This window comes from Entamoeba nuttalli (assembly GCF_000257125.1).
Source record: "Entamoeba nuttalli P19 unplaced genomic scaffold asmbl_2895, whole genome shotgun sequence".
Classification (NCBI taxonomy): Eukaryota; Evosea; order Mastigamoebida; family Endamoebidae; genus Entamoeba; species Entamoeba nuttalli.
The window spans coordinates 1-19,056 of NW_008575681.1; the positions used below are offsets into that span (position 1 = coordinate 1).

Here is a 19,056-nt window from a genome sequence, read left to right on the forward strand (position 1 = left end):
TATTTAAATTAATATTTAGTTCTTTAAATTAAAAAGAAAAGAATTATTAAATTTATTATAAAATAGTTTAAACGAAATAAAAAATGATGAATTTTATTATGACCCAAAAATTCCAGAAAAACAAAAAAATAACATAAAAAACAAAATAGGGTTTTATACTTTAATAAGTTCAATTTTTTTTAATTAATTATTCTAATGTTTAGAAAGAATGAACAAAATATCAACGATGCTTGTACTCTACGAAGTCAACGACTTAATGGACTAAGAGAAAAAAAGAGAGATGAAATGTTAAAAAAGAAAAGAAGATTAGATGATAATAACTCACTACTACAAGTTATAGGACTTAATGATAATGATATTGATGTTGCTATGACATTATTACAACAAAATAATCAATCATCAACTATTTCTACTCTTCATATGTTACATAAAATTTGCAATGCTCTTGGAAAACGAAGTGAAGCTGCTGAGTCACATTATTATGATTTACTTATTAATAATGGAGTTATGAGAAAGATGATAGAATTACTTAAAACAAATATTCCTATTAATTCTAAGAAAGATATTCTTTTTGTCGTTATTAATTGTTCTTCTTGTGAAAGACATCATGTAAATGCATTATTATTTAATGGAATAATTGAAGCAACTCTACCATTATTAAATCAACCTGAATTACAACTTGATATTATATGGACTTATTGTAATATTTCATCAGAAACTGTTGATACTAGAAATATTATATTTGAGAATGCAGGTAAACTTATTCTTTCAATGGTACCAACTGTTAGTGATCCAGAAATTTTATCAAAGATAGCATGGTTATTTAGTAATTTTTGTAGGTTTAAACCATCAATTCCAGAACAACAATTAGAACCATTTATAAATTATTTGTTTAATATTTCCAATCAAGACAATCCTGATTTAGTATTACAAGCAATGACAGGTTTTGTTTCTTTATGTGAAAATAATGACAATTGTTATCGTTATGCTACTAACTTAATTCCAGTTGTAATTCGATATTCTAGGTCAATAAATGATAATATTTGTCTGGCTGCTATTTCATGTATTGGTTCTATTGCTTCTATATCTGATGTTCTCATTCAGTCTTTAATAGAAAATGATGTTCTTAATATTATTGCAAATGTTTTAGACCAACGTGATAATGAAATAATAAGATCAGCGTTATGGGCTTTATCCAATTTGGTATTTTGTGCTACGCTAAATGTTGCAAATATGGTTTGCTCAAGTGGGTTACTTCGTTCAGTTATTTTTGAAGGAGCCACAACTGTGTCTACACCTTTAAAAATTGAGTGTGGATGGGTATTAATAAATGCTTTAGAAAAAGTTGATAGTATGGGATTAACTTATATTTCTCAAACAGAAGGACTATATAATTTTATTTCACAATTGCTTGTAATTGAATTAACAAATCGAGAACAATTCATTGAGAACTTATTGATAGGTATAAGAAGGTTGTTGGTATTAGGTGAAGAAATGATTAATGATGAAGGACAAAATGAAATTGCTGTTTCATTTGAAGAAGTAGATGCTGTAAATTTGATTAATAATTTGTCGTTCGATGAATTTTCATTGTCCCAATCAATACAAAAGATTGCATCTGATATTATTCATCAGTTTTATGATGGTTATTTTGATGAAGAAGATTTTTAATGTGATTGATTGTCAATTTTATTTTTGAAAATGGTTCATTTTTCTTTATTTTTTTAATAAAATATAAAAACTAAAAAAGGCAGAAGTATGGTGTTATCTTCGATGTTCTTATTTTTATTTCTTTTCTCATACCAAATAACCTCATTACCAATATTTGATGAAATAAAAGTTAAATTTATTGATGCTTATTCTTTTAAGACAAAAACCAAATATAGTATTGAAGAGGTAATTCCTTGCATTCAGTTAGAAGAGACTTTTATTGTTACACTTGGTAAATCTATTAATGTTCGTCCATTAAATTCAAAAGATAAATGCAAAAGTATTAACAGTTCCACTTTAATACAACTAATTGATGATGACACTTGGTTGTATTTTAATGTTGGAGGTAAGCCAGTAACTTCCATGATAAGACTAGGTGGTAATACTAATGTTCTTGGTATACCTTTAGGATATAAAGAGAATTCCATTTATTATCTTAACAATGAATTTCATCTTGATATCTTTTCTAATAGATATCAAATTAATGATGTATTAATTACTCCATATTCTATTAGTAACCAAAATGGTAAACAACGTTATGTATTAGAAAAAAACAAAGATATAATACCACAATATTATTATTCTTATTTACAAATCAGCGACAAAGAAGTGCCTTATCAATTCATTTATAATTCTTCATTTGTCACAACTTTATTGATAAGGTCTGTCTCCATTTTTGTTATCATCATTATTTTATCTTTCATTAATAAGTTTTCACCACAAAACATTAATATTACACAACCATTAAATTCATTCCAACTTGCTATGTTAATTAATGGCTCATCAATTCTCTTAACCCTTGGGATATTCTTTATATTATTTTCTTTTTGTAATGAAGCAACATTTGATAATAATAGTTTTGGAATTATGACATTTTTCTTAGTATTTTCACCATTATTTTCATGGTTATATTGTTCTTGTATAAAAACTCATGCAACACCATCAAAAACAACATTATATTTATTGTTATTACAACTTATTATCTTAGTTTGTCATTTAATTAGAGATATACTAACACCAGAATCTATGCAATCTTTTTCTGTTTTAACTCATATTTTATTCATTATAATGCAACTTTGTGTTTTTAATTTCATAAATGGTACACTCCTTTATTGTTTCTTAATAGACAATTCTTCACATATTAATTATCCGAATATTCATTCAACTCATGCTAATAGTATAAAATGGATTCTTTTCGTTCTTGCAAGTCTTTTATTTTCATTTTCACGATATTTAATCATTCAATTAGTTGTTATCTTTCCAATACAATTCTTCTTTACAAATTATTATACAGTAGTATTAATGTATATACTATCTATAGTAATTTTCATACAATTAGACCTTATTCTTAAAACTCATATTAAGTCTGATGTTTGTTTTTTTCTTTGTGATTTTATTTTCATGATTAGAGATTAATAACTTAGAATCCTATAAAAATAAGTCTTTCTTTTTATTTCATTTCTTTATTCTGTACACTTTACCTTTCTTACTCATTAGTAGAATCACACAACCTTTCATCTTTCTTCAGTGTTACTACAGTTACACTTTTATTGTCGTATATAGACTATTCACTGACTTATTTCTTTAATTAAAAAAAAATCTAAATTTAATTTTGCTAATTCATAACAATTTTTTGGTTAGTTTATGTTAATTTTTTGTTATTTAAAATATTGTTTGAACTAAAAGATTTATTTCAATGAAAGCATTAGTTGTAATTGCTAATGGAAGTGAAGAATTAGAAGCTGTAACCATTATCGACATTCTTGCCAGAGCTAAAATTCAAGTTACTACAGCTACTATAAATTCTAATTTAGAAACTGCTTGTTCTCGTGGGGTGAAAATAATGGCTGACAAATTTCTTTCTGAATGCAATGAACAATATGATGTTATTGCTATTCCAGGTGGGTTACCAGGTGCTGATAATTTGGCTGGCTCTCAATTACTGATTCAAAAGATAAAAGAACAACTTGCAGCTAATAGATTTGTTGCTGCTATTTGCGCATCACCAGCTATTGTTTTAGAAGGAAATGGAATAATGTTTGTTATCATATTTTCTGTTTATGAAGCTATGATTTATTTTAATATTCATTTTATAGTCAAGGAAGAAAGTGTACTGCCTATCCATCATTCCAACCAAAACTTGCTAACCAATCAGCAGTTCATCAACGTGTAGTTGTTGATAATCATTTAATTACAAGTCAAGCACCAGGCTCAGCCATTGAATTTGCATTAGAAATTATTAGACAATTAAAGGGTGAAGAGGCTATGAGAGAAGTAGAAAGTCCATTGGTATTAAGTTTCAAGTATTGAAGGTTAAATTCATTTTTTAATGAAGAAGTCATTTTAGTTTCATAAAAAGTCATAAGAAAATGAGAGGATAATCAACCGACAACAAAGAGATGGGAATAATATAAAAATAGTTTTTATTAACCTATAAAAATATCCAATCAATTGAAGATATTTTTTTTGAACTTAAAAAGATAATGTCTTGGAAGTGTGCTTTATGTGGTTTGTTAATTAAATTATTTTATGAATTAATTAATAAAGTTATAATAAGGTATTTACGATAAGGAAAATCAGTATATTTTGCTGAACGAAAACAAGCAGAAGGAAAAGACTGGCATAATATTTGTTTTAATCAATATTATAAAAAGAAAAGACAGTCAGATGCAGAAAGAATAAATGCAGAATATAGAAAGGTTGCTGATGTTTGTCCTGAATGTGGGGAATTAAGAAAAGACTCTGAAGTTCGCTTTTGTGCTGGCTGTGGATATAAGTTCCAATGAATTTATTTGTTCTTTTCTTTTTGTTTGTGTTATAAACATAAAAAATTCAATAAAAAGCTTTTTATATTCCATTCAACATAGAACCAAATAAATTGGGTTAAAAATGTCTTTAAAAGAATACAAATCTGTCTAACTCTTCTTTTAGACAGCTTAAAAATCATTATTTAATGTTCCAATAAACAATTTGATTGCTGAACGATATTTTTCATAATTCACATCTTGAACTATTCCATGTTGGAATAATGTAACTATTTGACATGGAGGTGCAACAGCATCATCAGTTTTTGTCATTTTAATTATTTCTTTTGCAACCTTTTTAATTCGAGTATCAACATTAGGATTAAAATTACAAATTTCACAATGGAAACTTATAAATATTATCTCTGGTGAAAATGCCCTTAATTTAAATGCTGTTTCAGCCCATTCTTCTCCTGATTTTACTATTAACACTTCTTTATTTTTAATTTCTTCTTTTAATATTTCTATTGTTCCTCTTTCAGTATCTAGCTCTCCTAATACAACGACTGCAATTCTTTTTATTCCTATTACTTTTAGTGCATGTTTTACTCCTAGTCCAATATAATTAATAAAATATGAAGACATTATAACATCAGCAGGTATTTTAGCTTGTATACCATTTGGAAATTCCATAGGATTTTTTTTCATAATCATGACAATAGGCTTACTTTGTTCATTAACTTTAACGTCAGGAGTTAATTTAATTACAATTTTACTATCTTCTGTTTTTCCTCCTTCTTTTTTTTCAAGTGACCCTTGATAAGGAACAACCCCACCTTTTGCTCCTGTAAAAATATATGCAAATTTAATATTTTTATTTTTTGAAAGAAATTCTAATGTTTCACAAACTCCTTGTGCTATTTCTAATGAAACACGAAGATAAAATTCTGCTAAACAACACTGAGCATTTTGAAATGATTGTTCAGATAAAATTGTATTAAGATAATGTTTTATGGTTGTTGTTCTTTCATCTTGTTGACTAAAAATTTCTTTGAGAATATCAACATATTCTTTACTATGAGCAAGTAATAATTTCTTTAATGGAATTGTTTTATCTACTTCTTTAATAACTCTTTTATTAGTAGATTCAGCAATAGAATGAAGTGTTTCTATAAGTGTTTCTCCAGTTATTGGTTGATGTGAAATAAAATAATTTGTTTGTGTTTTAGAAAATACGAATAAACAACCTTCACTTGGACTATTTTCTAAAGTACAATCTGGGGTTTTCCATCTTAATTGAACAGCTTTAGGAAAAACCATATCAAACCACTTAATTATACGTTTGATTTGTTTTTTTCTTTTTTCAATCTTTTCTATTCTTCTATCTTTTTCTTGTTGTATTTTTTCTTGAACTTGTTTACCTTCTTTCTGGATAAAAACACTAAGCCTTTTACTTGCTGCTTCTCTAACAATAATAACTTCTCTCCTTAACACATCCTCACGTTCTCTTATTCCTTTTGTACAACAAACACAACATTTCCAGTGTGTAGATGGTTGTTGTATATTTGTTTTAGTTATTTCAGCAATAACCCTTTGGCATTCTGCACAAAAAACATTACTACAAGAAGAACAAATATAAATTGGTTTCTTGTTATTATACCCAAAGCACAAGGCACATCTTCCATCATTTCCAATTTTTTTATAATTCGATAATGGATGAAAATGAATTGATGAGCATGAAGCAATCATTTCATTAGTTGAAGTAGATAAAACTATTTGTTGATCTAATAATGCTTTTCTAAGCAACTTAGTAATAATTTTTTGATGAGTATAACACACAGGAATTTGAAGTGGATGAATGAATTTGAGTGTTCCAATAGCAGTTTCAGTACAATATGAGAAACAACATTTTTTTATATCAAGACTTCCTTTTTTATCATTAATTGCTTGTATACTTTCATTGTTTTCAGTTTGATTTATTGGAGTTATTGTTTCTTTAGATTCTTCTGACTTTAAAGTAGTCCCATCTTCTACTATTTCTTTTTTAATATTTTTTTTTTCAACAACAATTCCATTTTGAAATTCAGTTGTAATTGTATCATCAGTGATTGTATCACTATTATCACTACTTCGTTTTTTTAATGGTAATTCCTTTTGGTCAGGTTCTTCTGATTGTCTTTTAATTGGTTTAAGAGTATTTTTAGTCATTTGAATATGGTGTTTAAGGCATATGTGATTATGTGCTACATTATCATCTTTTTTATGACTTTCATATTCGGGGAGAGTAAATGTAGAAGCTTTTTCATTACATCCTATAACACAACACCCCATCTTTTCGATAGCTGAGTTGAAATGAACATCACACAACTTCCAATTTATTGGACGTGTATTGACTAACTCATTTTTAATCTGAAACGTTCCCTCAACTTCTTTAAGTGGGACACTGCCTTGGTTTATACAACCAACAATACAACAAAACTGGTCTGTTGGTATGTCGTCAGCCATTTTTGCTTTTCTAAGATTCCGCTCTCTACTTTTAGATTTATATTTTTGTTATTGTCTATATCTATTCCCTTTCTACTTCAAATTTAGGTTTTTCCCTTCACAAAACAAATTGATAAAAAGAGAAAATAAATAAATGTATTAATAAAAATACTAGAACTTTACTAAAAACATTCAATAAATGAATAAAGCATTACTGAAAGAATAATTAATAAAGCTCCGATGACTGACAAGACACTTGGATATTTGTTAAATAAAATCATATCATAAATTAATCCATAAATCGAAGATGAAAGATTTGAAATATTAAAAAATGCTGCAGACGTCATAAGAATAATATAAGCTATTGATGCATAAATAATTACTTGAAGAAGTGGATAAGCTATTAATAATGTTATTTCAATTACTGAAATATTAAAATCAAAAGGAAAGAAAAATAAAAGGAGCAAAGTAGGGAGTGAAAGAAGAGGAGCATGAACAGATAAAATTATAATATAATTCATTGAAGAAAATGGAGAAATAATATTGACTGTTTTTTCTTGTAATGTATTTGCAATAGCATATAAAATTGTTGAAATAAGACAGAGTAAATCACCTATTAATTCTGATGAACCATTTTGACCGTCAGCAATAGAAACAAGGATAAATCCAGATAGTGCGATTATTGCTGAAAACACTTGAATTAAATTAAACCTTCGTTTTAAAATAAAATATGAAAGAACCATAACGAATGGAATACCACAAACACTAATAAGTTGTGATGATAATATATTTGTATTTTGAATACCAATAACAAGACAAAACGTTGCACTTATATCACAGAGTGTAATTCCAAGACAATAATACCACTTTACTGATTTCAAAAATTCTACTATTGAGTTTGCTCCATATTTTAAAGACACAAATATTAATATAATTGGTAATGACCAATATACACTAATTGTTTGTATAATAGCTGTTCCACTAGAAGATTTTTGCCCTAAATAATTTGTCATTGCATAAGTTGATGCATTAATAATACTAATTGTTTGTCCAATAAAAAATCCTTTAACAACATTCCATTTTCTTTTTGAAGTACTTTTGTCATTAATTATTTCTTCATCATTTAACTGAGGTTTTAAACAACCAAAGAGATTCATAAATTGAATAGAATTGAATTTACAAAAGAAGTTAATTAATTTTTCTATTTCAATAATTTTTTAAGCAAAAAATCTTAAAGAAAATCTTAAAGAAAAAATACGTCTCAAAAACAAAAGAACTTTAAAAGTTATCTTCTAATAATCATATTAGATGTCACAAATTAAATTAAAAATTGCAATGGTAGGTGATGCAGGTGTTGGTAAAACATCACTTATGGTTAAGTATGTTGAAGGAAATTTTGATGAAGATTATATCCAAACATTAGGAGTTAATTGTATGGAAAAAACGATTTCATTAAAAGGAAAAGAGGTAACTTTCAGTGTATGGGATTTAGGAGGACAACGTGAATATATAACAATGCTTCCAATGGTTATGGACGGAGCTCGAGTTATCTTATTCTTTTTTGATTTAACTAGGGTTATGACATTAAATAACATAAAAGATTGGTACAAAGAAGCCCGTGCACATAACAATAGTGCAAGTTGTATTCTTGTTGGAACAAAATATGATTTATTTGCTGATCTTGATGCTACTGAAAAATCAAGAATAACTGCTACTGCACTTAAATATGCTCAAGCAATGAAAGCTTCTTGTGTCTTTTGTTCTTCTTCTCAAGGAATTAATATCCAAAATGTATTCAAAGTATCTTTGGCAAAGGTTTTTGGATTAACTTTGAATGTTCCTCAAACTACAGAAGGTGCTGTTCTAGTTGTGGATTAATTTCAATTCTCCTTTCACTTTTTAATTAAAAATTTTTGTAAAAATTCTTTTGATTATTTTCTTTTTTCCTTAAAATTATTATTTTTTTTTAAAAAGTCGTCAGAGCCCCAGCGCTAATTGGAGCCAGCACTGTTATCTCCATTAAGGTCAGAACAGGTCTGTGGTTTATCGTCACTCGACTAATATTATTATTTTTAAACTGTTTCATTGTTGATATTGAATATCAAATAAATAATTGTGGATTTTTATTTTATTATATCATTGTTAAAAATTATTAATTTTTAATTTTTTTTACTATTTATTTGTTTTAACCCTATTTCATATTCTATTTTTATAATTAAAAATAACACAATATAAAAATAAAAATTGTTATTTCATTAATAATTTGTAGAGATTAGAAACTTCTTTGATGGTACTGAATTTGCCACAAAAAGTAACTATACTTTGATAAACTGGTTCAGATAATTTTTGATTGACACGTACATATGTCTCTAAATAATCTGTGACACAACGAATGTATCTCTTATTTGGTTCTTTTTCTTTAATTGAGAAATCAATAACTTTTTGAGTAAAAGAAGAAAAGACATTTGAAGATTTTAGTAATAATTCCTTTACAGTACTAATAACATTTAGTTTAGGTTCTATAGAAGATAATGTGTCAACATATGCCTTTTCATTTTCACTGTTTATGACTTTCTTTAATACTTCAATTGCAATATCTTTATTGTTCTCAATAAGACTTTCAATTTGTTGTGGAGCAAAGAATTTTGCAATATTTTCTTCTTCAAGAAGTTCCATAAGTTGGTCTTTGTCATCATCATTAAGTCTTTCTGTCACAGCTCTTTTAAGAAGTGTTAGTGTTTCAGCAGATATTTGTGTTGGATCAAATAATGGGGAAAAATCAATTTCAGGAATAAGAAAAGTAAGTTCATCATGTCCTGGCATTAACAATAAAGGAGCGGGTGTGTTTTGAGGTGGAATAATTGGTCCAGGTAATGGAGTTTCAAAAATTTTAGCAATATCACGTTCTCTATTTGTTGAATCATCAGGATCACTGAACAAAGGTTGAACTGAAGGAATGTCATATGGAACATTTTTTTGATATTCAGTTGTTAATGAATCTAAATCAAATGAAGTACTTGGGAGTTTATTATTAGCAAGAATTTCACTAATTGATTTCTATTATTGTAAATAAAAAATATTATAAAATATAGTTTAGAAGAGGCAAACCTCAGATGGACAACAATTCACAAAAAGTGTTGCAATAAAATTTTTTTCAAAGCCATCAGCCTTTAAATATTCTTTACGTAATACCTTGAAGAAAGGATTTGATGTTATTGGAGAGTGTTTTGATAACACATAACAAAGAGAAAGGGCTTGTGGTTGACTTAATACTTGTGAATCAAGTAATATTGATAATGAAGTTAACAACCCAAAAAGATCAGATCTAGAAACTAAATGAATAATTCCTCCATTTATTTGGTCTAATGACTTACTACTGTCGTTGAGAATATTTAATGATTCAATAATATGTTGTGGTTGAGGCATCAAGCGGGGTTTGACTGGCTAGATCTAGAACTTAAAATTAGAAAGAACGGATGAACCACCGTAAGACGATTGTAGGAAAGTCGTCAAATTTATCTTCGTTAGAATGGAATGACCAACCAAACATAGGAAGGGGATCAAATGAAACACACAGTGTATTAAAAGGGATTAAATTTAATAGACCACCACCAGACCCAGTTTTGCCAATAACAAAAATGGAAGAAATTCAACAAAAGGAAGAGGCAAAGGCGTTTCGTTTAAGTGTTGAGAACCCCCAAAAGCAAATGTCTATTTTAGCTAGTTGGGTAGATCAAAATCAACCAAATGGGTTGTTAGATATATGTTCTGGAATAATACAATATAATGAAGATTCTATGGTGTCGATCATAGTTACTATTAAAGATTTTCTTAGGAATGCGACTTATAGTTTTTCATTTAATTCTAATTCCATTATGCAAGAAAGTTTAAACGAAGGCTATATTAAAATTTCTAATGTAAGTTATAGTCCTAATATACCTTATTTACAAAACCATCAAGAACTTGTTTTATGTAGTTCTGAGAATGCATCATTCCAATTATTTGTTTCTAAACTTCGATCATTTTCACGTATTGCAGAAGATGAAACGAATCAGACAAGTGAGTTAAGTACTTTGAAATCAAATGTAACAGATCCTGAAGGATATACGTATAATTTCTCTCAACCAACAAAAGAGCTTTTTGAAAATCTTAGAGGATTTGCTGTTATGGCAATTGATAATCATCCCATTACACAACAATTTCTTTCTTTGTTTGATCAAAACAACTCATTATTTAAATGTACATATAAAGAATATTTGAAACTTTTGAATATTGATGTATCAATTGAGAAATATATTAGTGATAGACAAACTTTAGAAAATATTAAAGAAAACGTTAGGTTATTCAAAAAAAAAATTAATACTGAACAAGTTGGTCAAACAAAAAGAGATAATGAAGAGTCCCAAATGTATGAACGACTTAAACAAAATGGAGATGAATGTAGAAGATATGTTGAAGCTTTTCTTGAAAAAAAACAAAGAATTCAAACAATATTAGATATTTATAGAGCGTGTTTTTCTATTAATAATGAATGTGTGTATGACCATCTACTCAAAGAAGAAACATTATATGAATTATTTGACATTTATCAAAGAGATCCTAATTTTGAACAACAAATTAATTTCTGGGAAGACAGTGAAAAAGTACAAATTAGACAAATTATTCTTTATCCTCCAGCTGTTATTAAAAAATTAAAGTATATAGTTAAACTTAATTATTTAAGAGATGTTGTTGTTGCAAGATTCTTAGATGAAGCTTCTTCAAGATATTTTACTTGGTATATTAATAATACTCGACTCAGTGTTGTAAAACTAATGAAAGATAATTATTCTTTTATGAACGATATTAAACAAGCTTTTGAAGATGGAAATTCAGAAATAAAAAGTCAAGTGTTATCATTCTTTTCTTCAATATTAAAAATTTATAGTGGTTCTGGGAATTCTTCTGTAGAAAATACTAAATTAACGTTTGATGAAATTAAAAGGATGAATATATTTTCTGTTACAATTCAAGGATATTCTAACTCTAACTATCTCATAAGATCTAAATCAGTAGATTTATTAACTGACATGTTTGTGATGGATTCTTTTGAATGTACTCGTGCTATATATTCATCTATTTCAATTAATGGAGAAGATGTAATTCCTATTGTTGTTATTTGTAGTCAATTTGTCAAGGAAGATCATCGTTCATTAATATTGAGTATGTCTCATCATATTATTTATTTTTTAAGATGTGACTCATCTGATTTTTCAATAGAAGAAAAAAGAATCAATTATTCATTAATTTATGGACAGTTAGTACCAATATTAGCTAGTCCATTACAATTCTTTCCTTCAGTTGTAACACCTAAATTAAGAGAGCGAGTAAAAAGAGAAAGAGGAATTAATAATTTTGATTCTTTAGTGACTCAATTATTTGAAGTCATTGGATATTTATTTATTTATCATTCTGAATATTGTGAAATGTACTTTGAAACAGAAAGTAAGTTTATTCAAGTTGTGAAAACTTGGATAAACTGTTCTAATGAAGTGTTAGAAACAGCAATTCTTCATTGTTTAAAGAGAATACTAGAAAAGGAGAGTGGAGTATCTGATATATCGATAATAAGAAATCAAATAGTTCCAATCATTGTGCGTAAATATGTTTGTAGTTCAAATGCTGGAATTATATCATCACTTATTTCTAGTATCTTTGAATTACTAGCTAGTGAAGAAGGAAATGCAGAAATTATTGACGATGCACAAAATTATCTTCAAGGGTTAAGACTGGAAACGTCTCCTGAATTATTTAATTCAAATAGAGCAAGTGAAGTGTTTGAAATATTTTCTCAATATCTTAAAACACATACACTAACGAAAATGAGTGTCTGTTCTGTGGGACCAATTCTTAGGTCATCTTTTGTAAAAAAATTTTCTCTTGCTGCTCAAAAAAGAAGAATGTCTGAATTATCTGATGAAGAAGTTGGTGGAAAGAGAAAGGGAGATAATATAAGCCCTAATTATGATACTCATGTATCAGCATTTGATACAACTCCCACAAATAACCCAATTAAAAACGGAAAAAATGTCAATCGCTCTACTTCAGGTGTTACAAATACATCTTTACAAAGACAAGTTAGTGATGATACACCAGATAAACAAATTCGATATATGGTCTTTTCTAGAAGAAAAAGCACATTTTCTTAGTACTGTAACTTTGGTTGATTATAAAGACTTTTTTCATTTCTTTTCTTTAATAAAAAAATGTTTTTCAAACTAATTGAGACGTTGACAAATTAATTAATTGTTGTCAATAAAAAAGTTTATCTTTTTTTTAATGAATTACTTTTTGAAAAAACGAAAAATAATAAGAACTAAAAAGACTATATTTGTATATATTAATTACTTCAATGAGCCGTCTATCCATTGAGGAATTAACTACATTAATTCCATTTCTTGAAGATATTTTTACTGCAAGGAATTATTATATGGTTAGTAAAAAAACTCAACAGTCATTTGGTTTACATGACAAGAATGTGGGATATATATTAACAGTTCAAATACCAGAAGAAATTAAAGCTCAATTAAATGAAGAAAGTGAAGAAAATGAAGAAGTGATAGAAAAAAGATTTACTCAAGAATTATCATTATTTAAGAATAGAAAAATTACATTACTTACAAAAACAACAATGCAATTATTACCAACACTTATGACACCTATAATTCTTCCTCCTGTTACAGCAAAAGTAATAAATTTTTTTATTAAAAATAATATGATAAAACCAATAAAAAGAGTAACTATTAAATATGTTTTAACTTGTGTTGAAGATAGAAATCAAATAATTTCATTAGACCCATTTAAAGAATTTGAATATTTACATTTGATAATATATGACATATACAGAGTAGAATTACATAAAATAATTAGTAAACAATTAAAAATTAAAACTTTAATAATTACATTTAAAATGGCTGCTGATATTGAACCAACAATATTTAATTCATTTAATGAATTTCATATTGATAAAATGATAATTATTTGTAAAAGAAAAGAAGAAATTGACCAACTAAATTTAATAAAAAGTATTAAATCAAATCCAAAAATTCAAATTTGTTGTAGATTTTGGTACAAAACAATTGACCCAAAAATGGTTATTGTTTGGAAACCAAATCTTCTTTATATGACTGAAGATGGTGTTCTTGAAGCTGAAATACTTACTAAATATTCTCCTTGGAATATTAAATTTGTTGAATTACCACCAGATGAAAATGAAAATAATTTTCAAAACTAAGTGAACAGTTATTTTTAGATTTTATCATTTTTATCAATATCTTTTAATGTAATTCTAATGTTCTTCGTTTTTAATATTTCAATTAATAATTGAACTTATAAAATACAATAATTTGTTAGAAAAATAATAGTTAATATCTGATTGAATAGAGAAATTATTTGATATAATATAATGTTATTTCTTCCTTATTTATTTCTTTTTTAGAAGAAGAAGAATAATAAATTACTTCAAAAATTTGTGTATTTTGTATCTAATTGAATTGAAATAAATCCTTTAATTATCTGGTGAATTGTTTTTATTATTTTTGTTATTAAATGAATTGGTAAATTCATTCTTTTATTCTCCAAGCTTTAATTTCAAAATAGGTATGAAGTAAAATAACACCTAAATGTAACACAAAAATCTAACAAATAAAGTGTTTAAAAAAAGTGATAGCTTTTAATGGACATCAAAGTTATAAGTATATTTTAAACGTTACAATGATAAAAAATTCCAAAACAACTAATATTATAAAAAAAAATCTTTTTAAGAATTTAATATAATAAATTTTATTTTGTTTGTAATTCTTTTATAAACAATATTACAAATGTATTTTATATTATTTCAAATTTCAGTTATCCATAAACATTTTGTTAATTCGGTTAAATTATTGAGAAAAAAATATAAAAGATGTTTGTTATTATTTTTTGTGATTTTTGGTTTGAATTAGAACCATAAAATATAATAAAATATTATTTAAAATATTTATATATTCTAAATTGATATTTCTTGAATAAAATATTATTAAAATAACCTTTAATATCTTGATAATTTTAGTAAATTCAAACTGCTTTTACAATTTTAAACAAATAAAAATGAAAACTGAAAATAAAATTCTTTGAAAATATGGAAACAACTCATCCACAATTCATTGATGATGAATGTTCAGACGATGAAAGTATTAAACAAACAGAAAGTCATTTTGGAATAAATGAATTGGTTGCAATCTCTCGTTATTTTCATAATGAGGAAGATTTTATTAAATTTATTCAAATACGTTCGTCATATCAAGAAGTATTAGAATCATTCATATTTAATCCTATCTCATCAACAAGATTGTTTCCTAATATCCAAATTCAATTTTTATATTCAGATAAAGATAAATTACTTCCAGATATTCACTATTTTGTTTTTTGTTATGAGTTACCTTATTCTACTGCTATACGGCTAAAAGAAAAAATGGTTACTTGTACTAATGTAATTTACACATATGATGATGTCGATCAATATGGGGAAGAAATACCAAGAGATTTATCAATTAAAAAACTAGATGAGTCTTGTTATGAAAATAATGAACAACTAACAGAATTAGTTCTACCTCAAACTGTAAATACTCTTGGTAATTGTTGTTGTATTGAATGTACAAATTTGGAACGTGTGATATTGTCAACCTCTTTAACGTCTATAGGAGATAATTGTTTCAGTGGATGTAAATATCTTCATACAATTTATTTTCCAACAGGGTTACAAAAGATTGGGGATGACTGTTTTAATGGGTGTAAATCTCTGGAACAAGTTAAATTACCATCTACATTAAAATCAATAGGAGATGGTTGTTTTAGTGAGTGTAAGCATTTAACAAGTTTATATCTCCCAAATTCAATAACATTTTTAGGGGGAGGTTGTTTTGAATCCTGTACAAGTTTACAAGAAGTCAAATTATCTACTCAAATCACTTCAATACCAAATGATTGTTTTATTAATTGTTCCATGTTATCATCCATTCGTATACCAAGTACAGTCACTAAAATTGGAGATAGTAGTTTTGAAGAGTGCCTTTCTTTATCTTCAATTCAATTTGATTCCGTAGAGTCAATTGGGATAAGTGCCTTTAAAAATTGTATTCATTTAAATTCAATTCAATTACCAACTACATTAACATTAATAAACAATGAATGTTTCTATGGATGCATTCAATTAATGAGTATCAATATTCCCTCTGGTATATTAGTTCTTCCAAAGTACTGTTTTTGTGAATGCTCTTCTTTAACAAAAGTAGAATGTCCCAATGAGCTGCGATACATTGGCGATTATTGTTTTGAGGATTGTCCTTCATTGAAGGAAATGAATCTTCCTTATGACATATGTACATTAGGTGCGGGTTGTTTCACAGGGTGTGATCAACTTCATATTAATTGATTAAAAATTATGAGATTCAATCTTTTGAAGATCAAACGTCAAAACAATTTTTAACAAAAAAGAAGTTTCTAAAGAGAAAAAAGAGAAAGTAACTTCAAAAGGATAAACAGATAATAATGATAGAGAACATTGATTATTATTATCCAAATCCTAAACCTAAATGTCCTGAAGGATATGACATTGAAGAAGTTGAAGCTCCAGACGCTGTATATATAGTTGTATCAAAAGTATTAATGTATGGAGTATTTGTACTAACTACGATAGGAACAGTACAAACATATTTTGGAAACAATTTGATAATTACTATCGGAGATATGATTGGGTTATTGCTCTTCATTTTATTAACATATTGTCATTATAAAGTTATACATACATCTCCTGGTATTGTACAAAATTATATCCCTGTTGCTTCACAACAAGAATTAAATGAAGCTATTGAAAGAGTGAAAAAAGGAAATCGTAGTGGTTGTAAAACTTGTGATATTTGTTATCGTGTTAGGTGGTGTAGTAAATGTGAAAAATTTAGACCACCACGATCTTATCATTGTAAAAAATGTGGTTATTGTATTGAAAAACGAGATCATCATTGTCCATGGGTGTCAAATTGTATTGGAAAAAATAATATGAAATTCTTTGTTCAATTTATATTTTACGCATCTTCAGCATTATTGCTTTCTTCAATTATAAATGGATTTTCTATCTTTCATGCTGTTATACATTATGACTTATTACATGGATCATTTAATTGGTCAATAATTACATTAATTGTTCCATCAGCCGTAGGAATGGCAATTGGATTAGCTTTATTTGCAGGGATGTTGGTGTTGTTAATAAATTATCTTATATCGATTATGCACAACGAGACTTCTATGGAGTCTATTGAAATTGCCAGATTATTGAAAATTAATAAAGGAAAACGAGATCTTGTTTTTGAAAATATTCCATCTTATGATAGAGGTGTATTTAATAATATTAAAGAAACTATGGGACCTACAATATTAGATTGGTTTATACCATCACAACGAAGAAGTAATGAGTTAGAACTTTAATTTTCATTTAAAAATTTTTAATTTTAAGATTATTCGGATTAATTAATTTTTTATTAATTTTATTAAAGTAAAACTATTAATATCAATACTCTGAAAAAAAATAAAAATAAAAAATGAACTTAAAAAACTTATATTGTCGATGTTATTATTATTCATTACCTTTTGTTCTGCAATTTCTTTAACTGAACTTGGTTATTGGAATGGTGTAAAAAGAATTAGAAGAGAATTCCCATATCTTGAAAATAATGTTTATCTTGATTATACAGCCAGTGGACTTCATCAAGTATCTCAATTAAAAGATTTCTATTATGACGTTTCAAAAAAATTATATGGCAATGCTCATAGTATTTCTCCATCATCAATAAATACAGACACTGTAGTTAAACAAATGAGAAAAAGAATATTAAAATATTTCAATGCAAATCCAAAAGAATATGATGTTATATTTACTAGTGGTGCTACTGAAGCATTAAAAATTGTTGGGGAAAATTTCCCATTTACTCCAGCAAGTGTTTTTTTATATCTCTTACAAAATCATAATAGTGTGTTAGGAATTAGAGAATATGCTAGTCATGCTAATGCTACTTGGGGATATTTCACAGAAGAAGACCCAGAACAACAATGGAAAAGTGTGTTAGACAAATTAAATAAATTACAAACAACTAACGTTACTCATCATTTAATTGCTTTCCCAGGAGAAGATAATTTTAATGGAGCTAAATTCCCATTAGATTGGATTTGTAAAATTAATTCATTATCAAATAATAAACATAAATTCCATGTATTATTAGATGCTGCTGCTTTAGTTCCAAGTGCAAAACTTGATTTAACTAAATACCATCCAGACTTTGTCTCAATTAGTTTTTATAAGATGTTTGGATTCCCAACAGGAGTAGGATGTTTAATTATTAAAAAAGAAGTTGCTAAAGAATTAAAAATTTCTTATTTTGGTGGAGGAACTGTAGTTATGGCTGCTGCTGATAGAGATTGGAAAGTATTCCCAGATTATTTACCTCCAAAATATGAAGCTGGAACATTAAATTTCCTTGGAATTCTTGGACTAAAACATGCTTTTAATCATTTCCCAAATATTGATATTATTCATAAACACACATATGCTCTTACTCGTGTATTATTTACTGAGCTAAATAAATTAACATATTCTAATGGTACTAAGGCAATAGAAATTTATGGAAATCATAACCATTCTACTTATGAAAATCAAGGTCCTATTGTTACATTTAATATTTTAAATAGTAAATATAAATATAATGGTATATTCCCTAAACATGTTCCATTATTAACAATAAATGAATTCTTAGCAAAAAAGAATATTCATGTTAGAGTTGGATGTACTTGTAATCCAGGAAGTTGTTTAAATTCATTAAACGTTACTAGCCTTGCAGCAGCTGCTGTTACTAATCCAAACACTCCAGTTGATACTACATTAGAAGGAAAACAATACGGTGCTGTTAGAGTGTCTATTGGATATCCAACAACAATTGGTGATATTAGAAAATTCATTCGTGCTATAAAAGAATTTATTAAAATGGTTGAATAAAAAAAAACATTTTTATCTTATTTAAATTTTATTTGGTTTTTATTTTCTTATTTGTTT

General features: G+C 26.8%; 13 protein-coding genes across 13 annotated transcripts; 10 read left to right on the forward strand and 3 right to left on the reverse strand.

The window, feature by feature from the left end:
• Positions 1-195: 195 nt before the first annotated feature.
• On the forward strand, positions 196-1,671 carry ENU1_046740 (importin alpha, putative; the record flags this gene model as incomplete). The annotated part of the gene is made up of 1 exon (XM_008857714.1): positions 196-1,671. One exon carries the CDS (start codon positions 196-198, stop codon positions 1,669-1,671), a length of 1,476 nt encoding a protein of 491 aa, XP_008855936.1.
• Positions 1,672-2,073: 402 nt separating this feature from the next.
• Positions 2,074-3,126, forward strand: ENU1_046750 (hypothetical protein; the record flags this gene model as incomplete). The annotated part of the gene is made up of 1 exon (XM_008857715.1): positions 2,074-3,126. One exon carries the CDS (start codon positions 2,074-2,076, stop codon positions 3,124-3,126), a length of 1,053 nt encoding a protein of 350 aa, XP_008855937.1.
• Positions 3,127-3,406: 280 nt separating this feature from the next.
• On the forward strand, positions 3,407-4,020 carry ENU1_046760 (4-methyl-5(B-hydroxyethyl)-thiazol monophosphate biosynthesis enzyme, putative; the record flags this gene model as incomplete). Its single annotated transcript, XM_008857716.1, has 2 exons — positions 3,407-3,747; positions 3,807-4,020. 2 exons carry the CDS (start codon positions 3,407-3,409, stop codon positions 4,018-4,020), a joined length of 555 nt encoding a protein of 184 aa, XP_008855938.1.
• A 173-nt stretch (positions 4,021-4,193) lies between these two features.
• ENU1_046770 (hypothetical protein) lies at positions 4,194-4,496 on the forward strand (the record flags this gene model as incomplete). The annotated part of the gene is made up of 2 exons (XM_008857717.1): positions 4,194-4,218; positions 4,282-4,496. 2 exons carry the CDS (start codon positions 4,194-4,196, stop codon positions 4,494-4,496), a joined length of 240 nt encoding a protein of 79 aa, XP_008855939.1.
• Positions 4,497-4,646: 150 nt separating this feature from the next.
• ENU1_046780 (hypothetical protein) lies at positions 4,647-6,959 on the reverse strand (the record flags this gene model as incomplete). The annotated part of the gene is made up of 1 exon (XM_008857718.1): positions 4,647-6,959. One exon carries the CDS (start codon positions 6,957-6,959, stop codon positions 4,647-4,649), a length of 2,313 nt encoding a protein of 770 aa, XP_008855940.1.
• Positions 6,960-7,120: 161 nt separating this feature from the next.
• ENU1_046790 (membrane-spanning protein, putative) lies at positions 7,121-8,095 on the reverse strand (the record flags this gene model as incomplete). The annotated part of the gene is made up of 1 exon (XM_008857719.1): positions 7,121-8,095. The coding sequence occupies one exon, from the start codon at positions 8,093-8,095 to the stop codon at positions 7,121-7,123; it is 975 nt and encodes a 324-aa protein (XP_008855941.1).
• Positions 8,096-8,246: 151 nt separating this feature from the next.
• On the forward strand, positions 8,247-8,816 carry ENU1_046800 (cell cycle-associated GTPase, putative; the record flags this gene model as incomplete). Its single annotated transcript, XM_008857720.1, has 1 exon — positions 8,247-8,816. One exon carries the CDS (start codon positions 8,247-8,249, stop codon positions 8,814-8,816), a length of 570 nt encoding a protein of 189 aa, XP_008855942.1.
• Positions 8,817-9,185: 369 nt separating this feature from the next.
• ENU1_046810 (hypothetical protein) lies at positions 9,186-10,364 on the reverse strand (the record flags this gene model as incomplete). Its single annotated transcript, XM_008857721.1, has 2 exons — positions 9,186-9,995; positions 10,047-10,364. The coding sequence occupies 2 exons, from the start codon at positions 10,362-10,364 to the stop codon at positions 9,186-9,188; spliced, it is 1,128 nt and encodes a 375-aa protein (XP_008855943.1).
• Positions 10,365-10,576: 212 nt separating this feature from the next.
• ENU1_046820 (hypothetical protein) lies at positions 10,577-13,126 on the forward strand (the record flags this gene model as incomplete). Its single annotated transcript, XM_008857722.1, has 1 exon — positions 10,577-13,126. The coding sequence occupies one exon, from the start codon at positions 10,577-10,579 to the stop codon at positions 13,124-13,126; it is 2,550 nt and encodes an 849-aa protein (XP_008855944.1).
• A 203-nt stretch (positions 13,127-13,329) lies between these two features.
• ENU1_046830 (hypothetical protein) lies at positions 13,330-14,211 on the forward strand (the record flags this gene model as incomplete). The annotated part of the gene is made up of 1 exon (XM_008857723.1): positions 13,330-14,211. One exon carries the CDS (start codon positions 13,330-13,332, stop codon positions 14,209-14,211), a length of 882 nt encoding a protein of 293 aa, XP_008855945.1.
• Positions 14,212-15,096: 885 nt separating this feature from the next.
• ENU1_046840 (leucine rich repeat protein, BspA family protein) lies at positions 15,097-16,389 on the forward strand (the record flags this gene model as incomplete). Its single annotated transcript, XM_008857724.1, has 1 exon — positions 15,097-16,389. One exon carries the CDS (start codon positions 15,097-15,099, stop codon positions 16,387-16,389), a length of 1,293 nt encoding a protein of 430 aa, XP_008855946.1.
• A 116-nt stretch (positions 16,390-16,505) lies between these two features.
• ENU1_046850 (DHHC zinc finger domain containing protein) lies at positions 16,506-17,438 on the forward strand (the record flags this gene model as incomplete). The annotated part of the gene is made up of 1 exon (XM_008857725.1): positions 16,506-17,438. One exon carries the CDS (start codon positions 16,506-16,508, stop codon positions 17,436-17,438), a length of 933 nt encoding a protein of 310 aa, XP_008855947.1.
• A 139-nt stretch (positions 17,439-17,577) lies between these two features.
• ENU1_046860 (molybdenum cofactor sulfurase, putative) lies at positions 17,578-18,999 on the forward strand (the record flags this gene model as incomplete). The annotated part of the gene is made up of 1 exon (XM_008857726.1): positions 17,578-18,999. The coding sequence occupies one exon, from the start codon at positions 17,578-17,580 to the stop codon at positions 18,997-18,999; it is 1,422 nt and encodes a 473-aa protein (XP_008855948.1).
• Positions 19,000-19,056: the final 57 nt, after the last annotated feature.